At 43.2% G+C, this 25,027-nt stretch overlaps 1 protein-coding gene across 3 annotated transcripts in view; it reads right to left on the reverse strand.

The window, feature by feature from the left end:
• Nucleotides 1-6,925: 6,925 nt before the first annotated feature.
• Nucleotides 6,926-25,027, reverse strand: part of PCYT1A (phosphate cytidylyltransferase 1A, choline) — a 39,980-nt gene continuing 21,878 nt past the window's right edge. Inside the window, exons 3-9 of one of the 3 annotated variants that reach the window (XM_077290247.1) lie at nt 16,881-16,980; nt 15,249-15,365; nt 13,251-13,402; nt 9,665-9,743; nt 8,515-8,657; nt 8,238-8,426; nt 6,926-7,527 (exon numbers count right to left, since the gene is read on the reverse strand). In XM_077290247.1, the coding sequence (XP_077146362.1) occupies nt 7,321-7,527; nt 8,238-8,426; nt 8,515-8,657; nt 9,665-9,743; nt 13,251-13,402; nt 15,249-15,365; nt 16,881-16,980 (987 nt within the window). In that variant the 3' untranslated portion in view covers nt 6,926-7,320. The remainder of the gene's footprint in view (nt 7,528-8,237; nt 8,427-8,514; nt 8,658-9,664; nt 9,744-13,250; nt 13,403-15,248; nt 15,366-16,880; nt 16,981-25,027) is intronic. The other 2 variants (XM_077290250.1, XM_077290249.1) reach the window with 2 other exon arrangements.

The following is a 25,027-nucleotide window of genomic DNA, read 5'->3' on the forward strand; positions in this document are numbered from 1 at the left end:
GAGGAGATAAGAGGGGAGTAGAGAAGGAGATCTTGTGAGGATCGGAGGTTGCGTGCAGGAAAGTACCGGGAGACGAGGTCACAGATGTATGGAGGAGACAGGTTGTGGATGGCTTTGTATGTCATGGTTAGGCTTTTGTACTGGAGTCTCTGGGTAATGGGGAGCCGGTGAAGGGATTGACAGAGGGGAGAGGCCAGGGAATAGCGGGGGGACAGGTGGATTAGTCAGGCAGCTGAGTTTAGAATAGATTGGAGGGGTGCGAGAGTGTTAGAGGGGAGGCCACAGAGCAGGAGGTTACAGTAGTCGAGGCGGGAGATGATGAGGGCATGGACTAGGGTTTTTGCAGATTCCTGGTTTCAGAATGTACGGATCCGTAAAATATTTTTGAGTTGAAGGCGGCAGGAAGTGGAAAGGGCTTGGATATGCGGTTTGAAGGAGAGATCAGTGTCAAGGATTACCCCGAGACAGCGAGCTTGTGGGACTGGGGAGAGTGGGCAGCCGTTTACTGTAATGGATAGGTTCATTGGGGGGGTCGCGTGAGATGGGGGAAAGACAATGAATTCTGTTTTGTCCATGTTAAGTTTTAGAAATCTAGCGGAGAAGAAGGATGAAATAGCGGATAGACATTGAGGGATTCTGGTTAGTAGGGTGGTGATATCTGGTCCAGAGATGTAGATCTGTATGTCATCAGCATAGAGGTGATACTGAAAACCGTGAGATTCTATGAGCTGTCCCAGGCCAAAAGTGTAAATGGAGAAGAGCAGGGGCCCTAGAACTGAACATTGCGGGACTCCGACAGATAGGAGATGAGGAGGTGGGGTGTGAATGGGAGACGCTGAATGTTCGGTCAGTTAGGTATGACGAGATCCAGGATAGGGCCAAGTCTGTTATACCAAGGGATGAGAGGGTCAGTAGTAATAGGGAATGGTCCACTGTGTCAAAGGCAGAGGACAGGTCCAGGAGGAGGAGGATAGAGTAGTGTCGCTTGCTCTTGGTGGTTAATAGGTCATTGGTGACCTTAGTTAGGGCAGTTTCAGTGGAGTGGTGTGACCGGAAGCCTGATTGTAAGGCTACTTTCACACTAGCGTCGTACGACGCACGTCGCAATGCGACGTACCGACGCATACTGTGCAAGCGCCGCACAACGGGGGCAGCGGATGCAGTTTTTCAACGCATCCGCTGCCCCATTGTGAGGTGCGGGGAGGCGGAGTTCCGTCCGCGCATGCGCGGTCGGAAAAGACGTTCTCGACGCACCAAAAACTGTTACATGCAACGTTTTTTTGTGGCGACGGACAGACGCAACACAACGCATCCGTCGCACGACGGTTGCGACGTATGGCAATGCGTTGCTAATGCAAATCTATGGAGAAAAAACGCATCCTGCAAGCACTTTTGCAGGATGCATTTTTTCTTCAAAACGACGCATAGTGACGTGCAGTGCACGACGGTAGTGTGAAAGTAGCCTAAGCGGTCGAAGAGGGAGCAGTAAGATAGATGGGAGGACAGTTCAAGATGGAGGTGTTGTTCCAGTAGTTTTGAGGCATGGGGGAGAAGTGATATAGGGCAATAGCTAGATACAGAGGATGGGTCAAGAGAGGGCTTTTTGAGGATAGGTGTGATTGAGGCATGTTTAAAGCTTGAGGGGAAAACACCAGTTGTTAGTGATAGGTTGAAGAGATGGGTTAGAGTTTGAATGAAGACTGTGGTGAGGTTTGGGATGAAGTGGGAAGGGATCGGGTCAAGTGCACAGGTGGTGAGATGCGATCTTGAGAGTAGAGTGGAGAGTCGATCTTCTGTAATGGTGGAGAAGTTGGTTTTGGAGGCGGAGGGCTGGGTAGTTGGGAGGAAGGGCTCTGGGGGTTGTCGACTAAAACGGTCTCTGATGTTCTCAATCTTCTGCTTGAAAAATTAGGCAAAGTCTTCAGCTGAGATGAGTGGGGAGGGAGGAGGTGATGGGGGACGGAGGAGAGAGTTGAAGGCGTTGAATAACTTTTTAGGGTTGTGAGACAGGGAGGATATGAGAGATGAGAAGGTTTGTTTTGCTGTGGCGAGTGTTGTCTTGAAAGTAGTGAGGGACTGTTTGAATGCGATAAAGTGCTCGTTGGAGTGGGATCTTTTCCATCTCCGCTCAGCAGCCCTGGAAGCTCGCCTCAGTTCTTTGGTCAGGCTGGTGTGCCAGGGCTGTCTGTTGATTTTGAGAGCTTTGGTATGTGTGAGAGGGGCAAGAGATTCCAAAGCTGCAGCTATTGTGGTGTTATAAAGAGCGTCAGCGTCATCCGCATTGTGTAGGGAACTTAGGTCTGTGAGAGGGAGGAGGGATTCAGAGAGTGAATGTAGATCAAGGTGTTTAAGATTTATTTGAGGGTGTGCAATTTTGTGGGGTGGGGATTGTAGACAAGGAGTGGAGAGGGAAGAGAATGTGAGTAGATTGTGGTCAGAAAGAGGAGTTACAGAGGTTAGATAGGGAGCAGAGGCGGGTGAAGATGAGGTCCAATGTGTGACCATCTTTGTGAGTGGCTGCAGAAGACCATTGAGTGAGGCCGAAGGAGGAAGTGAGAGATAGAAGTTTAGTGGCAGCTGAGAGGGAAGGGTCAATGCTGATGTTAAGTCGCCCACGATGATAGTGGGGATGTCCGCAGAAAGGAAATTAAGTAGCCAGGTGGTGAAGTGGTCAAAGAAGGTGGTGGCTGGCCCTGGGGGGCGGTAAATGACAGCCAGTTGGAGGTTGGTGGGGGCATAGACGCACACAGAGTGCACCTCAAAGGAAGGGAGGGTAACAGGGTGGCAGGGGGATTGGGGTGAAGGAGCAGTTATCTGACAGGAGAAAACCAACTCCTCCGCCATGCTTGCTGCTGGGGCGGGGTGTGTGAGAAAGGTGGATGCCACCATACGAAAGTGCAGCAGGAGAGGCTGTGTCAGAAGGGGTGAGCCAGGTTTTGGTGATGGCGAGGAAGGAAAGTTTGGTAGTAATAAAAAGATTGTGGATGTAGGAAAGCTTGTTGCAGACAGAGCGAGCATTCCACAGAGCTCTGGTTAGTGGGACTGGGCGAATGGGTATAAGGTTAGACAGGTTACGGAAATTTGTGATAGAGCGTGGATGGGAGGTAGAACTGACTGTGGGGATGTGGTGAGGAGGACCAGGATTTGGAGAGATATCACCAGCAGTGAGAAGGAGCAGAGAAAGTGTTAGCAGGTGGGAGCAGGAGAGGGCATGAGGTGGCTGTCTGTGCTTGGAGACAGGATTGTATGTTAAGGAACAGTTCTGAGGAGGAGGTGAGATGGATGGGGAGGATTGAAGAGGAGATGAACAGTTCTTTACTAGGAGTAGGGATTAGGGGAGTTAGCAGAAAGTGAAGAATTATAGGGGTGAAAGTGAAAACAAATAGAAACATTGTTTACAGTGACTGGCCAGTTACCTTCAGTTCCCTTCTGGTTCAATTCTGGTTTTAATTCTAAATTAATCTTCACACTTCTAGGACACACTTACAGGAATCACACTGCAGACTGAAGTCATTGCAGACTTATGCTTTGCAATATATGTACAACTAAGTGCATTCAGGTGTGAAGCAGAGAGGAGTGGTCTCTGCTCATCTTGGTCAGAGAAATTTATATTTTTTTCCATTTTACCATAATGCTCTCCTAGCCACATTAGAAAGAGCTGCAGATCTTGCCGCTAGCCCCATAGAGTCCGCTGAGGAGTCTGCTAGAAAGGCTGCTATCCCCTGTGCTAAGGGCAGACTAGCCAGGATTTTTTTCCCTAGGAACATTATCCTTAAATTGTTCTTTCAGCAGCCAGACAATCATGGATCTTGCAGCCTAAGTCCCTGCTATGGCAGGTCTCAAAGCACCTGCTGATGCTTCCCAGGTACTTCTCAGATAGCTGCCTCCATTCCTATCTAATTGATCCCTAAGAATACCCAGGTCTTTGAAGGGTAAGGTAGATTTTTTTGTTGACTTGGCTACTGCAATATCTATTTTCGGGCTGTGATCCCAAAATGAAACAGTTTTTGGACTTTCTGGTTAACAGGGAATGTATGTTTTTTCTCTTTTGTTCTAGGCCACAGAACATAACATAGGTGGATTTAGGGGTTTTAGGACCCATAAGCCCATAGTGGTTCTTATCGGTTTTATTAAACTGATTGTGTCCCTCAAAGGAAACAATGGCCTATCCAAGAATGTGGAGTCTGTTTCCATTTTGGTGGAATCAGTATAAAATGGACCAATTCCGACTCCTAAAATATCTAATAAATTGGGTACTGTAGTTCACTGCAGTATGTGCTGAAGATTTTTTTTCATAAAAATTTGGGAAAGTTATGAAATGTCCTGTAAATGTCTGTTCTGTTCCTCATCTAAGCTTTTAGTTGAGATTTCCGTGCTACACTTTATGTACAAGCTCAGTAGTGACTAGTGCTGTGGAGTCGGAGTCAGGGAAATTGAGGAGTTGGAGGTTTGTCTTACCGACTCTAAATCCCTGCAAACATTGTCCTCAGATGATGAAGAGGAGTAGGATCCAGAATCAGAGTTGCTATCTGTTTTAGTGGATTTGTCTGCATCTGACGATAATTGTTTAAGCCTCTTTTTCCCCTTATTTGCACCTTCCTGCATAAGCGTTTGAGGGGGCTTTAACCTCTGCTTTAATGAATGACTTTAGATTCATTGCAAAAATCAAGGGCCTCCTTTCAGATGCATGATGCACACAGGCTTTTATGCCAGTGGGTTGGTAATGGGGACATGTACATTCTCTATTTTTACACTTTGTATCCTATTTGGACAAGTAACAAAAAGCAAGGGGGTTCCCATTAGCAAGGTGAACTTTCTCGAAGGTCACTCACCACACACGTTGTTACTCAAGGACACCGGATCTTGTCACACAATTGTTCCTTCCTGGAGTCTCTGGACCTCCTTCTGGCTGGTCTTCCTGCTTCTTTTACTTGTGCGACTGCCACCGTTGCATTCGCTTCTTTGGAGATGCTGCTGTTCTTTCATCGTTAGAGGAGAGCTTGAGCATTACCACTCTCACCTCAGCCCGCACTCCTTTTTAAATGAAGTGCCGAAAGCGCTTTCCTGCCACCACTGAAACTCGTGGAAGTGATATCACTTCCTGTATATGTCACCTGCTGCACACATCACCAGGGCACGCCTGCGCCAAGCCTCTCCAATTGACTTGGCGCACTTGTCATCAGGGTGTTTCATCTTGTGGCAGACTGTGAACATGTACCGAGTCATTTCAAATGCACTTGGCACACTCGTCATCAGGGCTCACCATGCGCATGTGCCGAGCAGACTTCAATTCACTTGGCACGCTCTACGACAGGGCTCATCTTGTGGCGTGCATATGTGCAAAGTCAAGCAGGTGTTGCAGCCGAAGATTACACTGGACCCTCTGCTGCTCACGTTTGCCTACCGCACTAGCAATGAAGCCCTGTGGTGGCGCTTCTAGACCCAACACATCGGTGCTACGGACAGGTAAGCCACTCTTCCAGGCACCGGGTCAGGCCTGGGACATTTTTTTCCAGCCGCACCTTCATGCTCAGGTCTCTCATCAAGGACAGTACACCGAACTGCTACGGAGAGGTGCCCCCCTTTTATTTTAGAGAGTTTCCTCTAGTGAATGGGTGGATCCCCTCAGGTGGCGCCATCATGGGTGAAGGTAAAATACAGTCAGATACTTATCCATTGTGCAATACTATCATGGATGAGCCAGATTGTCTCCAAATGTATTCTGCAGCAAGAGAATGACCCCACACATACAGCAAAAGTCATTAAAAACTATCCTCATTATAAAAAAGGAACAAGGAGTCCTGGAAGTGATGATATGGACCCACAGAGGCTTGATCTCAACATGAAGTCTGTGGATATCCTTCTGTCTCTTCAAGTAATCCCAGAAAAATTTGTGGTTAGTTCTCCAAGATGTTTGGAACGAGCTCCATGTCGAGCTCCTTTAAAAACTGTATTCAAGTGTGCCTATGGAATACATGCTTTGATGGAAAAGTGTGTCACATCAAATACTGATTTGATTTAGATTTCTCTTTTGCTCATTCATCTTTAACATTTTGCCAATTGATAAAAATAAACGTAAACTTTCTATTTTTGAAAGAAATCTAGTTTTTGCAGCATTTTTTCTCACCTGCCTAAAACTTTTGTCCACTACTGTAACACCAATGAAAATCATTCTTAAAAGGGCTCAAAGCAGCTAAAAATAATAAAAGAAATGATACTCATCTGATCTTTCCACGTGTGTCCTGTCCTTTTATTATCAAGTCCCTGCTGGCCTGCTTTTCCTGCTAATGTCCTTGACAAGCCAGAATGGCAGCTCAGTGAATCACTGGGTGAGATGGGTCACTGCTGTTGCCAGTTATTGGCTGAGTGGACATTTGTGCCCATAGCCAATGTGTTAAGGATGAACCATGCGGTAGAGACCAACATGAACAAGACCTGCTTTTGTTTATTATTAGAGTTAGTTTCATGAATTCAGAGTTTGAATACAGAATACTGTTTTTTTTTTTAGGTTTATTATACCGAATACTGTTTTGTTTTTTTTTTGTTTTGTTTTTAGGTTTATTACTTTACAGAGAGTCATTTGAAGAATGGCAACATTTAGCAAATTTAACAAATGCAAAAAAACAAAAAAAAAAACAAAACGACAATTTACAACAACAGGCACTTTTAATGAGAAATGGCCAAATTCAATGGGGTTGATGTTTAATACAATACATTTCACTGGTCACCACCCCCACAGTTCAGTAAATTGTACTTAATACCTCCGATATCGTGACACGCACAGACACACACATACACACACACACACACACACACACACACACACACACACACACACACACACACACACACACACACACACCCTCAGTGTCACTTGTGTCCAGCTCTTTTTCCTCCAGGATAATTTACTGTGCTGTCAAATGGGAGCTCACAGCTGGAGGGATTTGAAGTACTAAAAGACTACAATAAGATGCAACAGTCCATGCAATAAAACCTCCTGGTAAAATAGAAGTTAACTCGACAAAAAAAAATATATATTTTGGACACTTACGGTAGTTCATTAAAAAGAGATTGGCTTCATTTTAAAAAAAAAAAAAAATAGAACAAAATAACATGATGATTTGTAAGAAATAAGCTTGTGTTCTATCCACTACCACAAACACTGGCTCTCGGGAACCGTTCTGCACAAAACCCCAGAATTCGGGGCTGAGCGTTCTCTCCTCTCTATGTGGCTACTTTCCTGGAGGACAGATGACATGGAGTCTGCTGAGAAGGATTGAAAATAAGAAAAAAACAAAAACAAAAACCCCCCAGAAATCCTTAGTCCTCCTCGTCCTCACTTATGTCATAGGCAGCAGTAGTGGATCGAGAACGCCTGCCTGGTGATGCTGGTGGAGAGGTTTTGGTAGAGAATGGCCATCGGAATGATGGAGATGGAGAACGCTCCCGAGATGGGCTGCTGCTCGGACTCTGTCTTGGACTAATTGCTTGAAGCATTCTTCCTTTACCCTCCTTCAACATGTGTTTCTGAAATAAATAGGGTAGACCATAACCGTTATATTTGGGCCATTAATAATACAAGGATCTCTTCCAACTCTTTGCCATGGCTGCCAAGCAGACAGATATGGCGACTAGGAGCCAAGAGGTAGATGTTATTTATGTTGACAATTTCTGCTAAAACAGTAAAATGAAAAGTGAATGAGTTTGGGGCTACATATCATCAAAACTGCAGAATCCTTTCCAGCATCCTGAATGCTTAGTGATATGACTGGTGACTTGAGTGCACTTAAGGTTCCCTGCTTCTCTGAAAGGTATTACTTTACTTTTCACTAAATGGGCTCTAGATTAGAGGCTCTGGAGGGCTCTCCCCGCGGCATCTGGATTGCCTCTTCCAAGCTCCGCACACGTGTGTAATTATCCTCTCCTATAAAGAACAGGAATTACTTACACAAGTGAGTACTCGGCCTCCTTTTCTATAATATAGAGGGACCTTGCACGGCCAGCTAGGGATGTGAATGTGTGACCATTGGAAGGACTCAAAAGTCGCATGTGAGACTATAAGAATGTGTAAGCTGACCAGCAAGCCATGGAAGGACATAAATGGCCCTACTAGGTATTCATACAAGATTATCCGCAGCTACTGTATGTGCAGTGAAATATATTAGCGCTACATAAACAATTTCCAGTCATTCATTTGCACCAAATATATTTTTGGCTGATAAGTGACAGTGGCTTACCAAGGCTCCTTCTGGGCCAAACATCTCTAAGAAATTGCCAATAAATTCTCTTGACTTTTCTTCCCATTTCTGTATTAGATCAATACTCTTCTCTTCTACTTTTTGCACAAACTCCTTTGACTTCTCCTCCACATCTTTTACCTTCTTTTTAACTTTATCAACTCGTTCCTGTAAGTTGTATTTCTTCTCCTAAACACAGAGCACACATCTATATCCAAGCCCAGATATCACAACTAATAACAATAGCTTTCTGTACAAGATAAATAGCAACTCTCACATTGATAAAGCTGACATTCAGCTCTTTGGCCGTGTATCCACGCTGCAAATTACGACGAGCGTAGACATCATAATCTCGCACGATCCTAGTGATGATGTCAGATGTGGATATTCCTTCTGTCCGCTGAGTTGGTGCAAACATTCCTTTAAACAAGAAAAATATTTCAGATTACACGTCTCAAACATTTATGGCATATGAAGAGAACAGGGGTCCTGTTGTGAATTCTGCTTTTGGGCTCCCTCCGGTGGTTGTAGGTGGTAATGCAGTTGCACCTGAGTTGCAGTCCTGGTCAGGTGTATCTGCTGATTGCAGTTCTGACTGGGGTATTTAGGCGTGTAGGATTCATTAGTCCTTGCCAGTTGTCAATTGTTGTTGGGAGGTGTAGGACCTCTGCCTGGTTCCTCCTGCCTTTCTGCCAAATCAGCGAAGATAAGGGTCTGTTTTTTTTTTCCTGTGGCACACATGTTGTGTGCTTCACTATTCAGTGCTATTCTTTGTGTTTTCTTGTCCAGCTTAGATTGTGTCAGTATTTTCTCAGTCTTGTTGGATTCTCTGGAGTGGCAGATATACATTCCATGTCTTTAGTTAGATTGTGGAACTTTTTGTATTATCTGCTGTGGATATTTTTGGAAGGGTTTTAATACTGACCGCCTAGTAATCTGTCCTATCCTTTCCTATTTAGCTAGAGTGGCCTCTTTTGCTAAATCCTGTTTTCTACCTGCGTGTGTCTATTCTTCTCCTACTCACAGTCATTATTCGTGGGGGGCTGCCTATCCTTTGGGGGTCTGCTCTGAGGCAAGGTAGCATTCCTATTTCCATCTATAGGGGTATTTAGTCCTCCGGCTGTGTCGAGGTGTCTAGGGTATGTTAGGCACACCCCACGGCTACTTCTAGTTGCGGTGTTAGTTCAGGATTTGCGGTCAGTACAGGTTCCACCGACTCCAGAGAAAGTTTCATGCGGCTCCAAGGTCACCAGATCATAACAGGGTCCCATGAACGTTCGGTTCCAAGAAGAACATAAATTGGGCAAACAAATGCCATCCAAGTAAAATAATATTCAGGCTATAAAAATTTACTTTTATTGATCCATAAAAATAAATTCCTAATATTTAACACATTGATGCATAACATCATAGATGTGTGCACGGACCTGCATCTTTTATGTGTTTGTAGACATCATCGCTTCCTGCAGAGGAATAAGGAATATCGTCATGTGCTACAAAGTCAATCTACAGACAAGAAGAAGAAGAAGAAGAAAAATTTACTACAACTCGATAGGCAGTTATTATAGCAAATATATAAATCTCAGGGCCTGGCTGGGAAATGCATGAATTCATTTGTCTACAAAAAAAAGGTTATTCTTCAGTCTCACAAGAACTAGATCATGAGACAAGAACAACATTTTTGAAGTAGGTTTTGGTTACTTGATCATTTCTGCTTCAAAACACAAAAAAAAAATATTCAAATATTCAAAGCATTTAGGACCTATCAATTAGATAGGTGAAAAATTTAGATTGTAGGATTCCTAGGGGTCAAATCCTTGCCAATCACTAGACCATAAAGGCTGAGTCACACATAACGAAGTTAAAAAAAAAAAACAGTACATAATAACATTCTGATGTCTGTCACGTCCCCCGGCGTCCACAGGGTTAAAACTTAAAGCAGAGCACAGCGGTGACATCACCGCTGTTACTGCCGGCGCTGACACATTCAGTGCAGGGAAGCTCTCGGCAGCAGCGCGTGCATATTAGCAGCGCTCCTGCCAAAAGCAGTTTTAACCCTGTGGATGCCGGGGGACGTGACAGACATCAGAATGTGAGTATGTAGTGTTTTTTTTTTTTTACTTTTACAATGGTAACCAGGGTAAATATCGGGTTACTAAGCGCGGCCCTGCACTTAATAACCCGATGTTTACCCTGGTTACCAGGGTGCTGCAGGGGGACTTCGGCATCGTTGAAGACAGTTTCAACGATGCCGAAGTCGTTCCCCTGATGGTTGGTGAGAGCTGTCTGTGTGACAACTCCCCAGCGACCACACAACGACTTACCAACGATCACGGCCAGGTCGTATCGCTGGTCGTGATCGTTGGTAAGTCGTTTAGTGTAAAGGTACCTTTAGACTTCAGTCCCTTGTCCTTCAAGCTACACAATCAAGATAAGGAGGACTTTGGGTGGAGTGATGGTCATATAAAGAGCACTACCATTTAATTCAAAGTCTATTCCACTTTATCAGTGGGGGGCCCAGAGGTCAGCTCTCCATTGATCTAGCATTTAACACCTATGCTAATGAGAGGCAAGAAATGTTCTAAGCTGGACCAACCCTTTACTTCATTAGAACAAACTTAGCGAAACGGAGAAAGATAGAGTCAAAATGCCAATAATTATGCAAAATTAGTAGAAACTTTATTACATAGTAAATACACACATAAAATCAATATTGTGCACACAGTGTGCACATAGCCGTGAGCAATACAATTTTAGTATAGCATCTATGAAGTGATAAAAGACAAAAACTCCAAGGCTGAGAGAGCAAACGGTGCACCTAGTCCATATATATGGGGGTCCTGTTGTACATGTGGCTACTGCATGTGTTTAATATATCCAAACTAAGGCACACGTATAGGGTAGGGCGCTATATAGGATTGGTGAGTGGTAAGTATAAGGCAGGCTACACTAGGGACCAATGAACTGATTAATCACATAAAATAGTAACCTAACACCTGCTGCTACCAGCCAAATGGAAACACTGGCCGAAACCTATAACCAATACAAGTACTAGCCAATAAGTAGTACCCTAAGTGCCAAAGTAAAGCAAATAGTACAGATCTTTACCCATGTGTCCTGGACCGGTGCGACCGCGCTCTCACCCCTACGCACTATCCTGGGCACTATGTCCCCCCACGGACTCAACGAGTCACAGGGGTTTGCTTCTTTCCTCTGACCTTGAGTCGTCTTTTAGTTACAACATGCTGTCCTGACTATCTGTTACTGCTGTCCGATGTTTTAGTTGGTTTTATTTGTTGTCTTTAGTGTTATTTACTTATTGTTTTTATTCTCCTTTTCTATTGTAGTGTTTACATGTAATACATTGATGTACCCTCCTCCTGTGTGCTGTATCGGTGGCTTCGTGTGGAGGAGCTACGTCCATCACTTTTTCAGTATCTATTTATAAACTCCTATTGAAGATATGCAGCATCCAGAGAAAGAGGAAGAGATGAAAAATATCATTCTGTGACATATGTGATAACTTCTCCTACTCGCCTTGGTGGATGGTTAACAGGTCTAGGACTCTACACTTGCTGTCTTTTAGTATAATATGTACAGCACTGATCATGTATACATACTGTGCAGATCATCCATACGCCTGGGTGCCAGTACAGTGGGTGCCCTTTATATAATGTATTTTGTACTATTCTGTCACTTTTGGGCTACATATACCATTTCTTGTGTAGGCACTTATGCGTTGGGCTACTCACACTACCATGGTTTGTGTACCCTTGCTGTCATGTGTCTTGGTGGTCTGTCCGCAGCGGTGACCTGGCGCCGGTCGCTGTCTGTTGGACTGACCACGGGACCTAGACATGTCAGGGGTATTCTTTCCATTGGGCTGTGCTTAATATGCACATAATTCTGTACTTTATGTATCATGTATCTTATTACTACCTGTTGATTACATTGTCTATTGCTGTAAATATGTTACTTGCCATTCCTAGAGGTATATTATGCCATCTGCACATGTCACTTTATACTCCTCTCCCCCTCTGTTACCATGCGCCTGTGCGCTTTATATACTAGGTGACCGCTCCCGTCCTGATGCCTCTCCTGCTGTGTTTGGTTGCGTGTGCGAGCTGGCGCCGGCTGTGCCACGTGACTATCACTGGGAGGTGGGGCTATGGAGGGGGTGTTGCGGTCTGGACACTGGCATGTGCGCCTGCGTCATGAAAGCTCTCTTACTGGTATATTCATGTCAGGTGATGTGTTACACCTGACATTTAAGGAGGGTATTTTCTACAAGTAAAACCACGCCCCCTGAAGAAGGTGATCTCGCACCGAAACGTGCGTAGGGGTGAGAGCGCGGTCGCACCGGTCCAGGACACATGGGTAAAGATCTGTACTATTTGCTTTACTTTGGCACTTAGGGTACTACTTATTGGCTAGTACTTGTATTGGTTATAGGTTTCGGCCAGTGTTTCCATTTGGCTGGTAGCAGCAGGTGTTAGGTTACTATTTTATGTGATTAATCAGTTCATTGGTCCCTAGTGTAGCCTGCCTTATACTTACCACTCACCAATCCTATATAGCGCCCTACCCTATACGTGTGCCTTAGTTTGGATATATTAAACACATGCAGTAGCCACATGTACAACAGGACCCCCATATATATGGACTAGGTGCACCGTTTGCTCTCTCAGCCTTGGAGTTTTTGTCTTTTATCACTTCATAGATGCTATACTAAAATTGTATTGCTCACGGCTATGTGCACACTGTGTGCACAATATTGATTTTATGTGTGTATTTACTATGTAATAAAGTTTCTACTAATTTTGCAATTATTGGCATTTTGACTCTATCTTTCTCCGTTTCGCTAATTATCCTCTGAGTCGTTTTTTGCCTTATATCTCAGGATGCAATTTAGCATCTATATACAATTATTTGTATGCTAATTATTGTATTATAAATATGTTTTGGGGACTATTTGTACATTAGAACAAACTTGAAGCATGGAACCGCTCTCACCCTGTGCTCTTCAAGGAATTCTGGCGTAAGTGTCCATGGTGCATTCCTCACCACCTCGTCCACGTAGCGGCAATGCTGCACAGCATCATATCTCTCCGCTTCATTCATCACTGTGAACCCCTTCAGGTTATGTGTCAGCTCATCACTACAGACTGTAAAACAGAAATGTACAGTATCTCTGCATTCCCTACATGCAGCTGATCACATGCAACCTAGTGAACCCGACTCGCTTTCCATTCCCATATTTTTACAACATGAGACTTCATGCAGGTGTTGCCCCCGGTCAGTGTGAGACAGAAGTACATACACAGGACCTTGTGCTGCCCAGAATGAGAACTAGTATGTGCCATCATACATTACAAATCTATTGGGGCCGTACTCTGGACTTCATCTTATTTTACTGAAGATTAATAGCTGGCCTATAAGTGATCCTTTACTTATTGATGGATGCTACCGGCCTTTGACGACAATTTTTCCCCTAAGTTAAATGCAGGCTTTTGAGATAAAAATAATTACGGTAGTCGTAATTGGGTTTCATTACAAATTTTACACCATTTGCCTTCTATAGTCTCAGTGTTGCACTGAATATTGCTAGTTCATCTTTCACTAAATTTTTCATGTTGAACTGGACACAATATACTGGTAATGGATGATGCAGAGGAAAATTAAACATTTTTAAAATTTTATTTCCCCTCTATATTGCATAAATACTAGCAAGCAAAGGATTTGGCACCTAAAAAGTTAAATTCTTTTTAAAAGTTCAAGTGGTCTAGTTGTCCAACCACCTGCATGAATCAATGTGGACCAATGGGCAGTAGAGCTGAGTTAAGTTGTGTCGCATGAAAAAACATTTCATCACCTCTCCTGATTAGCGAGTGTCAGTAATCACACTTATGTCTGCTGTACTAGAGCAATATGTAATTGCTATGCAGTGGGAGCAGGCTGCCATATCTCATTGCCTTGTAACCTCTCTGTTCTGGATTACTCCTGTGTAAGATATAATGGCAGCATGTTCTAATTTCATTGCAGAGCAATTACAAATTGGGCATAACAGAAATAAGGGCGATACTGACACTTTGAGCTTTCATCTTCCCAGGTAGTGTCAGGGAGGTACAGCAGAGGTGACCATGTTAAGAGAGCTGATAGAAGGTTTTGCAATGTAACACAGCTAAACTCAGCTGTGCTGCCCCTCCCCACACTAACCTATGCAGGAGGTTAGGCCAGAGGATAAGAGCTGCATTATTACATCTCACACACGGAGAAACCTGCTCTGAGTTATTGTGGAGTGTGTTCTTTCCTTTGAGTGTTGCTGCCTGCATTTGATTTTTTTTCATTTAGAGTGGAGGTATAGGTAAATAACTAATATATAAACACACCCTTTAAAAAAAAAATTAGAATAGGAAATTGCCAATACAGTAGTTCCATAAATATCAACAAAATAACCTCAATAATACGGTAATCTATACAGATATAAGCAATTTCAGCCCAGTGACAGACTTCAGGTTTGGGAGAGAGACATTCTTTATAGGCGTTTACAGGAAATTTAAAACACTTTTCCACCTCTTCAGGTTCATGATTTGGGCATACCTAGTTTTGCAGTTCAGTATATTCTTTTGGCTCCAGGTTGAAATAACAAAATTGAAAAATCTGTGAAATGTATGCAATAAAGAAAGGGGATGACATGGACTGGCTGTCAGTAGAAGGTGACCTTGCCTCTGTCCAGAGCGCAGTGATGTGTTCAGCAGGATTTTTCCATGAGATTTCCAGCTGCACTGTGCTCTGAGTCACCATTATACCAATAAGCATCACCTTGAAAACTCAGATTCCAAAAAAGCAGCGTCTATGAGTAGGGCTTTGTACAGATCACATCATCTCGGCCTACTCAGCACAGAACCCAGACTGTTTCCATAAATGTGGCTACAAGTACAGGAAAAGCTTCCGTAAGAACTGTGACTGCCTAACCAAACACCGGGCTGCGCGGTCAAAGTCTCTACTTACCGCCGACAATCAGGTATGTGTTGGGGAAGAGATTCTTGGCTTGCATTAAAGCGCGGGCATGTCCAGAATGAAACAGGTCAAAGATACCATCCGCATACACTCGTACCGGTCTGCCAACTGTGGAAATACAGAGGCGATTCTGCTCACCAGAGGGCGACTTTCTTTACACAGGATTTATAATGTAACTATCAGTAATGCATGCAGGACAAAGACATTGAAAATGTAGAAATAAAACTCCACCCGGGACTGAAATCTAGCAGATTTGGAAGATCTATCTAGAATGTGGAAAGCGTGCTACTGCAACTATTTGTATTCTCTTTATGGTGAAGTACCATAATTCCCATCAGAGGTTTTCTGACATCTAGAATAATGCACCACACCAAGAAATGAAAATTGTTAAGACGGTATTCCCATTTCTACGTTTAAAGGGAATCTGTCAGCAGTTTTTGCCATCTAATCTGAGATAAACATGATGTAGAGACAGAGACCCTGATTTTAGGAATGTGTCATTTACTGGGCTGCCTGCTGTAATTTTGATAAAAATCACTGTTACACTAGAGAGTTGTAAACCTGCTGCCATGGAGTCCATGTTCATGAGCTCGGTATAACCAAGCCCACACCACCGATTGGCTGCTTTCTGTGTATACTGTGCATAGACAGAAAGCTGCCAATCAGTGCTTTGGGTGGGGTTATAGAGAGCGCAGCATTTAGAGAACTGGTAGATCTGACGCTGATAAAATCAGTTTTATCAAAACTGCAGCAAACATCTCAGTAAATACATGGCTGGCAACAGGGTGCCCGATTCATGAAGGTGTTTTTGCCAGAAAACCGGAGTAAAACATTTCCAAATATTGTAAAATCTGAAACTGTTGGTTGTTTTTGGGCCAATTTCTGGAGAATCCACAAAAGTGGGACAGGACATGGCAAAGCCCACCCAATAATGTTACTTTAATTTCAGATAGGTGTAAAATTTCTGGCCAGTGATAAGATACGCCCAATTCTGTAAGTGACACATGCCTCTTAATGATGGGTGTGCAGAAGTAAGGCCCACCTAATTCATTAAGACTAAGATACGAAGCGCTAGTCTTAGTGAATCAGGCCCAGGGTCCCTACATCGTTCTGCGCTCAGATAGGTTCCATTTTTACACTCCTGACAACAGCTTCTAAGGGGTTAAACAGCCCTGATTGGTGCTAAAACTGATCAGGACAGACTGAAAGGGTGTCCATCTATCATACACAGCCCTGTAGAAAAAAAAAAAAATGATCCTGAAGATTAAGTCCCCTTATCGACTTTGATTAAAAAGCATACGAGTGGTCGTTAAGGGGTTCAAGTAATGGATAAATCTATGCCAGAACACCTGAACCAAAGAACCCAGCATTTCAGTCCACAAGGACTTTGTTTATGGTGGTATTCTGTAAGTACAAGTCAGGAACGAAGCATCAATAGAAGCAACTGTGCATGATTAGAAAGATACCTGGGAACAGGCCCTAGCTAAGCCCGTGCGTACTACAGAGGGCACCTTCATGTGTTAGTTATGTATGGAGATGGCCACTCTTAGTTGCACCTGTACATGCCGGTTTTCTGTTTGGAAGGGACGGTCAGTCTTTTGCCACTTGTTTTTAAACACTTACGTGGTGTTCCCATCTTGGCTTCTTCCATTGTTACTCTTTTGTATGCTTTACTATAGTCAATCTGTAACTGATCGGAGAAAGGTGCAGGTTCACTCACACCCTGAAAATGTGAAAAAACATATCAATATACTAGCCATAGTACCAACTGCTAGAAATGCAACGCATGTCATAGTACAGAATGTATACCCCCAGGTTAGCATCACTCTGAATGTAAGAAAAGGGGCCGGGCAGCCACTCATCTCTCCAGAGACAAGAACGGCATATTCATGTGGCCATCAGATATTGATTATGCTACGGCCAGAAACTGCAACTCTATTTACAGCAACTATCAAAAATTTGGTCTAAACTGGAATGTGCACATTGTAGATTCAGACTGAAGGTAGGAAAACCACAAAGAAACAAATATGGAAACAAGTAAAGAAACAAGTGAAGCAAACCATAATGTGTGTTAGGCCGAGGTCACACTAGACCGTAATACGGACGAGTGCTATGCGATTAAAAAATCGCATAGCACTCGGCCCAATGTTAATCTATGGTCCAGCTCCCATCATCCGATATTTTCTCCACCGTATTTCGGATCCGAGGGAACTCGCAGCAGGCTGCGATTGTCAGCGTATCTCGGCCGAGACTCGCCAATGCAAGTCTATGGGTGCGAGAAAAAAATGGGATTACACACGGACCATGCGTGTGCATTGCGAGAAATACGCAGCGTTGTTCTATAGAAAAGCCGGTAATTCAATTGCCGGCTTTGCATTTCTCCTTCACAAACCCGACAGGATATGAGACATGCTTTACATACAGTAAACCATCTCGTATCCCCCTTTTTTTTTTGCATATTCCACACTACTAATGTTAGTAGTGTGTATGTGCAAAATTTCAGCGCTGTAGCTGCTAAAATAAAGGGTTAAATGGCGGAAAAAATTGGCGTGGGCTCCCGCGCAATTTTCTCCTCCAGAGTGGTAAAGCCAGTGACTGAGGGCAGATATTAATAGCCAGGAGAGGGTCCATGGTTATTGGCCCCCCCGTGGCTAAAAACATCTGCCCCCAGCCACCCCAGAAAAGGCACATCTGGAAGATGCGCCTATTCTGGCACTTGGCCACTCTCTTCCCACTCCCTGTAGCGGTGGGATATGGGGTAATGAAGGGTTAATGCCACCTTGCTATTGTAAGGTGACATTAAGCCAGATTAATAATGGAGAGGCGTCAATTATGTCACCTATCCATTATTAATCCAATTGTATGAAAGGGTTAAAAAACACACACACACACGATTTAAAAGTATTTTAATGAAATAAACACAGCGGTTGTTGTAATAATTTATTGCTCTCTCAATCCATCCGGAACACCCTCGCTTGGCAAAATAATAAACGCACAAGATACATACCTTCTGATGTCCTTTCACGTCCAACGAGGTAATCCATCTGAAGGGGTTAACTAATATTACAGGCACGAGCTGCGATAAACCACTCGCTCGTGCCTGTAATCCCCGGGTGCTGAAAGGAAAGCTGGATCTGTACTTACATTGAGTCGCGGTGATGCGCCCCTGCTGGATGTTCTCATGAACTGCAGCCTGGGAACTTTTTCCCACGCTCCAGGTCATATGAGGACATCCACCAGGGGGCGCATCACCGCGACTGTAGGAAATGTAGGTCAATGACCTACATTTCATTCATTCGCCGGGGATTACAGGCACGGAGCACAGCTGCATTTGCAGGGCTCCTGCCTGTAAAATAATTAACCCCTTCAGATCATGGATTACCTCGTGGGACGTGACGGTTCAGCTGAGGGTATGTATCTTGTGCGTTTATTATTTTTCCAAGCGAGGGTGTTGCTGATGGATTGAGAGAGGAATAAAATACTGAAACAACCGCTGTGTTTATTTCATTAAAATAATTTTTAATAATGTGTGTGTGTGTGTGTGTGTTTTTTAACCCTTTCAGACAATTGGATTAATAATGAATAGGTGACATAATTGACGCCTCTCCATTATTAACCCGGCTTAATGTCACCTTACAATAGCAAGGTGACATTAACCCTTCATTACCCCATATCCCACCGCTACAGGGAGTGGGAAGAGAGTGGCCAAGTGCCAGAATAGGCGCATCTTCCAGATGTGCCTTTTCTGGGGTGGCTGGGGGCAGATGTTTGTAGCCAGGGGGGCCCAATAACCATGGACCCTCTCCTGGCTATTAATATCTGTCCTCAGTCACTGGCTTTACCACTCTGGCGGAGAAAATTGCGCGGGAGCCCACGCCAATTTTTTCCGCCATTTAACCCTTTATTTTAGCAGCTACAGCGCTGAAATTTTGCACATACACACTACTAACATTAGTAGTGTGGAATATGCAAAAAAAAGGGGGATATGAGATGGTTTACTGTATGTAAACCATGTCTCATATCCTGTCGGGTTTGTGCAGGAGAAATGAGAAGCCGGCAATTGAATTACCGGCTTTTCACAGATATCGCGCTGAATGAAATATAAATACAGAATATATATATATGTGTCTCAATGACATATATATATATATATATATATATATATATATATATATATATATATATACATACTGTATATATGTTTTCCCGAACATTTGAGCACATAAATCCATTAGATGTCGGTTTTGAAAGCTTGCGAGAAAATCTCGGCATACGGATGCCATACGGATGTCACACGGATCATTTGATGCGAGGAAATCGCATCCTCGCACTGCACACGGATCACTGTTTTTGAAACATTTGTGCGATTCTCGGCCGTGAAAAACGGACCGTTTTTTTTATACGTTAAGTGTGTCCCCGGCCTTAAAGGGAACCTGTCACCCTCAAATTCGAAGGTGAGCTAAGCCCACCAGCATCAAGACTTATCTACAGCATTCTAAAATGCTGTAGATAAGCCCCCGATGTAACCTGAAAGAGGTTAGATTATACTCACCCAGGGGCGGTCCCAGTCCGGTTCTGGTCCGATGGGCGTCACGGTCCGGTCCAGGACCTCCCATCTTCTTACAATGACGTCCTCTTCTTGTATTCATGCTGCGGCTCCGGCGCAGGCGTACTTGGTCTTCCCTGTTGAGGGCAGAGCAAAGTACTGCAGTGCGCAGGCGCCGGGAAAGGCCGCAGCGTGAATACATGAAGAGGATGTCATCGTAAGAAGATGGGAGGCCCCGGACTGGACCGCGACGCCCATCGGACCAGAACCGGACCAGGACCGCCCCTAGGTGAGTATAATCTAACCTCTTTTTCTCATCTTTCAGGATACATCGGGGGCTTATCTACAGCATTACAGAATGCTGTAGATAAGTCCCTGATGCTGGTGGGCTTAGCTCACCTTTGATTTTGGGGGTGACAGGTTCCCTTTAAACCTTAGATTCCTCAAAGTACTCCCTTTTAAAAAGATGACAGCTTTAGACTTTTGGCGTTCTCTCAAGCAGCTTCATCAGATAAGTCACTTGGAATGGCTGTGAAACAGTCTTGAAGGAGTTCCCAGAGGTCCTGAGCACTTGTTGACTGCTTTGCCTTCAACTAATACCAAACAATGTATTGTGTTGAGATTGGGTGATTGTGGAGGCCATGTTATTGGACACATCTCCCCATCCCACGACTCCTTGGTCACATAGCCCTTACATAGACTAGAGGTGTTTTATGGGTCATTGGCCTGTTGCAGCACAAATTATATAGTCCCACAAATGCAAACTAGATGGGGTGGCATGTTGTTGCAGAATGCTGTAGTTTCCAGCTAGGTAAGTGGGCCTTGAATTTGGAACAAATTACCAACAGATTCACATCCCTATGCCTTCACACCAGGCACCATACATTTGAAACCATCCTCTCACCTCAGATTTGGCTCAAAGGACAGTACAGATACATTTCCACTGATCTTTTGTCCAGTCCTTTTCTTGATTGTACCAAACAAGTCGCTTCTTGTTTGCAGTTCTCAGTAGTGGCTACTTGCAGCAATTCGACCATAGAGCATGATTTTCACAGATAATGTTGAGATAGGTCTGTGCTTCATTTATGAATATCTGAGGTGACGTCAGTTACTGGTTTCTGATGAACTTATCCTCCTTTACAGAGATAATCCTTGGTCTTCTTTTACCAGATTGGTCATCATGATAACCAGTTTCATCAAAGTGATTTATGTTTTTCATGACTGCATACAAGGACATCTTCAAGGTTCTAGCAATTTTCTGGACTGACTGACTTTCAGGTCTTAAAAGTAATGATGAACGGTCAATTTCTCTTTTTTTCTCTACACAGCTGACAGTCGCAAACACTTTCTGAAGGCCACAGTTTATACAAATGAACAGTGGACAGGGCACACCTGTTCATCAGAAAACATTGCAGGTGACTATCTGGTGAATCTACTTGAGAGTAGGCCAAGGGTGTACAAACTTATCATCAAAAGAAAAGTGGATGGGGCAGTATTTTGAGGAATCTAAGGTTTAGTACATTGTGATTTGTTTTACACAAATTACTTCACTCCTTATTTCCATATGTGTTCCTTTGCAGATTCAGACTGAAGGCAACAAAACTACAATGTGCACATTCTGATAAGAACTATGAAAACCATTGTATGAACAGGTGTGTCCAAACGTTTGACTAATACGGTGTATATAATATACATACATATTACAGAGAAACACATCAGAAGAAGGATTAGTTGTCTTCACGGTTTCCAGGGAGAGGGACTGATCACACACAGAGGGTAATGCAGAAAACCATAAAGAGGAATCCCAGCTATTAAATACGTATTTCCTCGACCACACACTGGACATGTGCTGTAACTGACCATATACATTCCGCATACATCTCTTGTCTGGCAACTTGTCAGAAAAAGCTCCAGATGGTCCCTTACACTTATTATATCCGATTAAGAACACCTTCCATATATCAATAGAGAGACTGGCAGAACACATACAGCAAGGTCCAGAAATATTTGGACAGTGACACAAGTTTTGTCATTTTAGTTGTTTATCAAAACATATTGAAGATACAGTTACATAATCAAAATGGACTTAAATTGCAGGCTCAGCTTTAATTTGAGGGTATTTACATCCTAATTGGAGTAAGGGTTTAGGAATTACAGCTTTTTAAATATGTAGCTGCCTCTTTTTAAAAGGGACCAATAGTAATTGGACAATTCTCAAAATCTCTTTAATGGGCTGCATGGGCCATTTCCTCGCTAATCCATCATCAGTTAAGCAGGTAAAAGGTCTGGATATAATTCCAAGTGTGGAATTTGCATTTGGAAGCTGTTGCTGTGAACACACAACATGCGGACAAAGGAGCTCTCAATGGAAGAGAGAGTTAGGTTGAAAAAGAGAAGAAATCGACCAGAAAGATAGCAGAAATGTTAGAAGTTGCTAAATCAACAGTTTGGTAGTCCGCGCAAAAAAAAAAAAAAAAAAAAGAGCCCAATGGTGAGCTCGGGAACTCATGAAAGGCCTTGACATCCACGGAAGACAACAGTGGTGGGCGATTGCAAAATCCTTTGGATGGTTAAGAAAAACCCCTTCACAACATCCATCCAAGGGAAGAACACTCTCCAGGAAGTAGGTGTTTCCTTATCTACATAAAAAGAAGACTTCATGTGAGCAAATACAGAGGGTTCACCACAAGGTGCAAACCATTAATCAGTCTTAAAAATAGAGAGGTCATATTAGACTTTGCCAAAAAAATCTTAAGCCAGCCTAGTTCTGGAAAAGCTTTCTTTGGACAGATGAAACCAAGATCATCCTGTACCAGAATGATGGGAAGAAGAAAGTATGGAGAAGGCTTGAAGTCGGCTCATGATCCAAAGCATACCACATCCTCTGTAACACATGGCATACATGGCTTCTAATGGCACCGGATCGCTAGTTTTTATTGTATTGATGATGTGACTGAAGACAGAAGCAGCCGGATGAATACTATACTTTCTGTTCAGATTCAACCAAATGCAGTAAGGTTCATTGGGCTACGCTTCACAGTACAGATGGACAATGACCCAATATATACTGCAAAAGCAACCCAGCAGTTTAAGGCAAAGGAGTGGAACAAAACTTCAGGCAGAAAGACCCACAAACAAGAAACAACTGAAGTCAGCTGCTGTAAAGGCCTGCCAAAGAATCGCATAGGAGGAAACCCAGCGTGTGGTCATGTCCATGACTTCCAGACTTCGGGCAGTCATTGCCTGCAAAGGAGTCTCTACAAAACATTAAAAATTAACATTTTATTTATGGTAAAGTTAATCTGTCCAACTACTTTTCAGCTCCTGAAATTAAAAGGCTTTGTAAAACAATGGCTGCAGTTTCTAAACATTTCACATGATATTTTTGTTCAATCCCTTTAATTAAACCTGAAAGTTTTCACTTCAATTGCATAAGGTAAAATCCAAAATAGTGTTATGCAGAACCCAAATCACAAAGATTCGGTCACTGTCCAAATATTTCTGGACACATCTGTATTTCTAGCACCCAATTGTGACATTCTATATATTACCCTTACAGAAAATCAGATCTATCATAAAATACAAAAATCATGACAGAATTATAAATATACTGTTGAAGTCATTGTCATTGTACACGGTCAAATGATGGAGAGCATGACACCCATTGTCCGGAAACATAATATTGTAGTGGTTCCTACAATATGCCCTTTTCTACCTTTTAGACTGATCCATAACAGTAAGGCAGGTGGTAGTCCGGCCCTTGTGACTGCCACCAATGAAAAGAATAGAGAATCCTTGCTGTTCATTATGGTAAAGCAAGAAAAAGCAAAGCTAGAAATTAATCGGAGTGTCAGAAAGATGTCAGACCCCACCCAACTTACTTATATGACATGTCTCGCTGACAACCCATAGGACATTAGACTATATGCAGAAAAACAATCATTTGGGGAAATACAGGTAGTTACTGCCATCAGGTGGACAAAGTGAGAAATGCACTCAGTTTTTAAAGCCGTAAAAAAACAAATGAAATACTCGGTCAACCTGTGGTTTATGCATAACAAACAGGAAAAGAATAATGCACTTCTATTAGGGTTATTCCCATATTCATCGATTGATATTGTTGGATAGTGCTTGTAAAATAAAGTATTTGTGCCACTTACTGTTGATTTGCAGTTGTTCTTGAGATAGTCACATTTTTCTTTCATTTACAATTCCTTGCCTAGGAGACCGACCACCACTTCTGTGTACCTTGTATGCACTGCGCTAAAGCTGGCTGGGATAAAATACCAACATTGCACTCCACTTGAATGCTTGGCCACCGCTGATAAACATCAGTGATGGTCGGTTACCGAGCAACGAGTTGCATACAAAGATAAAAAAAAAACAACTTAATTTCTCAGGAACAGATACAAATTTTAAGAAACCGTAAATTACAAAAGTGCTAGTGTTTACAAGAACTAGTCTGACAGTACTCATCTGAAGATGGATTAAACCTTGTCAGCACAGAATGACTTCAACAAATTATAGGTGCACCCTTGGTGTGGCTAAATATTTGAGTGCACCTTCCCACCTACTTGTTTTCCCCCTAGCTAGTGCCCCTAATGTGATTAACAGCTCTGGCTTTATAGAGCCACAGAACGCTGGCAATAGATGGAAAACAAGTAGGTGGGATGGTACACTTATTTGGCTACGGCAAGGGTGCACCGAGCAACTCGGCTTTGTTACAGCATTCATTGTGTGCTGACAGATTCCCTTTAGCCTATGCCATTATATGGCTACAACAGTCAGTACAATCATTCTGACAAGTGGAATGGTCGCCATAATATGATGGTGTACAGTATAGGGGCAGCATAATTGGAAACATTCATACAGAGGCACAAACATTATTTATATTGTCTAGTAGAGCATTGAACCTAACTGAATGGCTTGTGTCCATGTAATAAACTAATGGTTTACCACTAGGATGCACAATCACTTTATGGCGTGACTGCGGAGACCCCCACTAACATGGAGAGGGCAGTACTGCAGCTCCTTGCACCGGCCACTGATATGCTGGGGAAATAGGTCATGTAATGAATGGTAGTGGTCCCAGATATCAGACCCCCATAATATAATATGACCAGGTAGTATTAACTCTTGAAGACAGAGTACAGAAGGCTCGCAGTTATGTGTCTGGTGTATTCATGTAGAGAATGGTCTCTCCGTTTCCTCACCTAATCTAGGC

This window comes from Ranitomeya variabilis, chromosome 2, assembly GCF_051348905.1.
Source record: "Ranitomeya variabilis isolate aRanVar5 chromosome 2, aRanVar5.hap1, whole genome shotgun sequence".
Lineage (NCBI taxonomy): Eukaryota > Metazoa > Chordata > Amphibia > Anura > Dendrobatidae > Ranitomeya > Ranitomeya variabilis.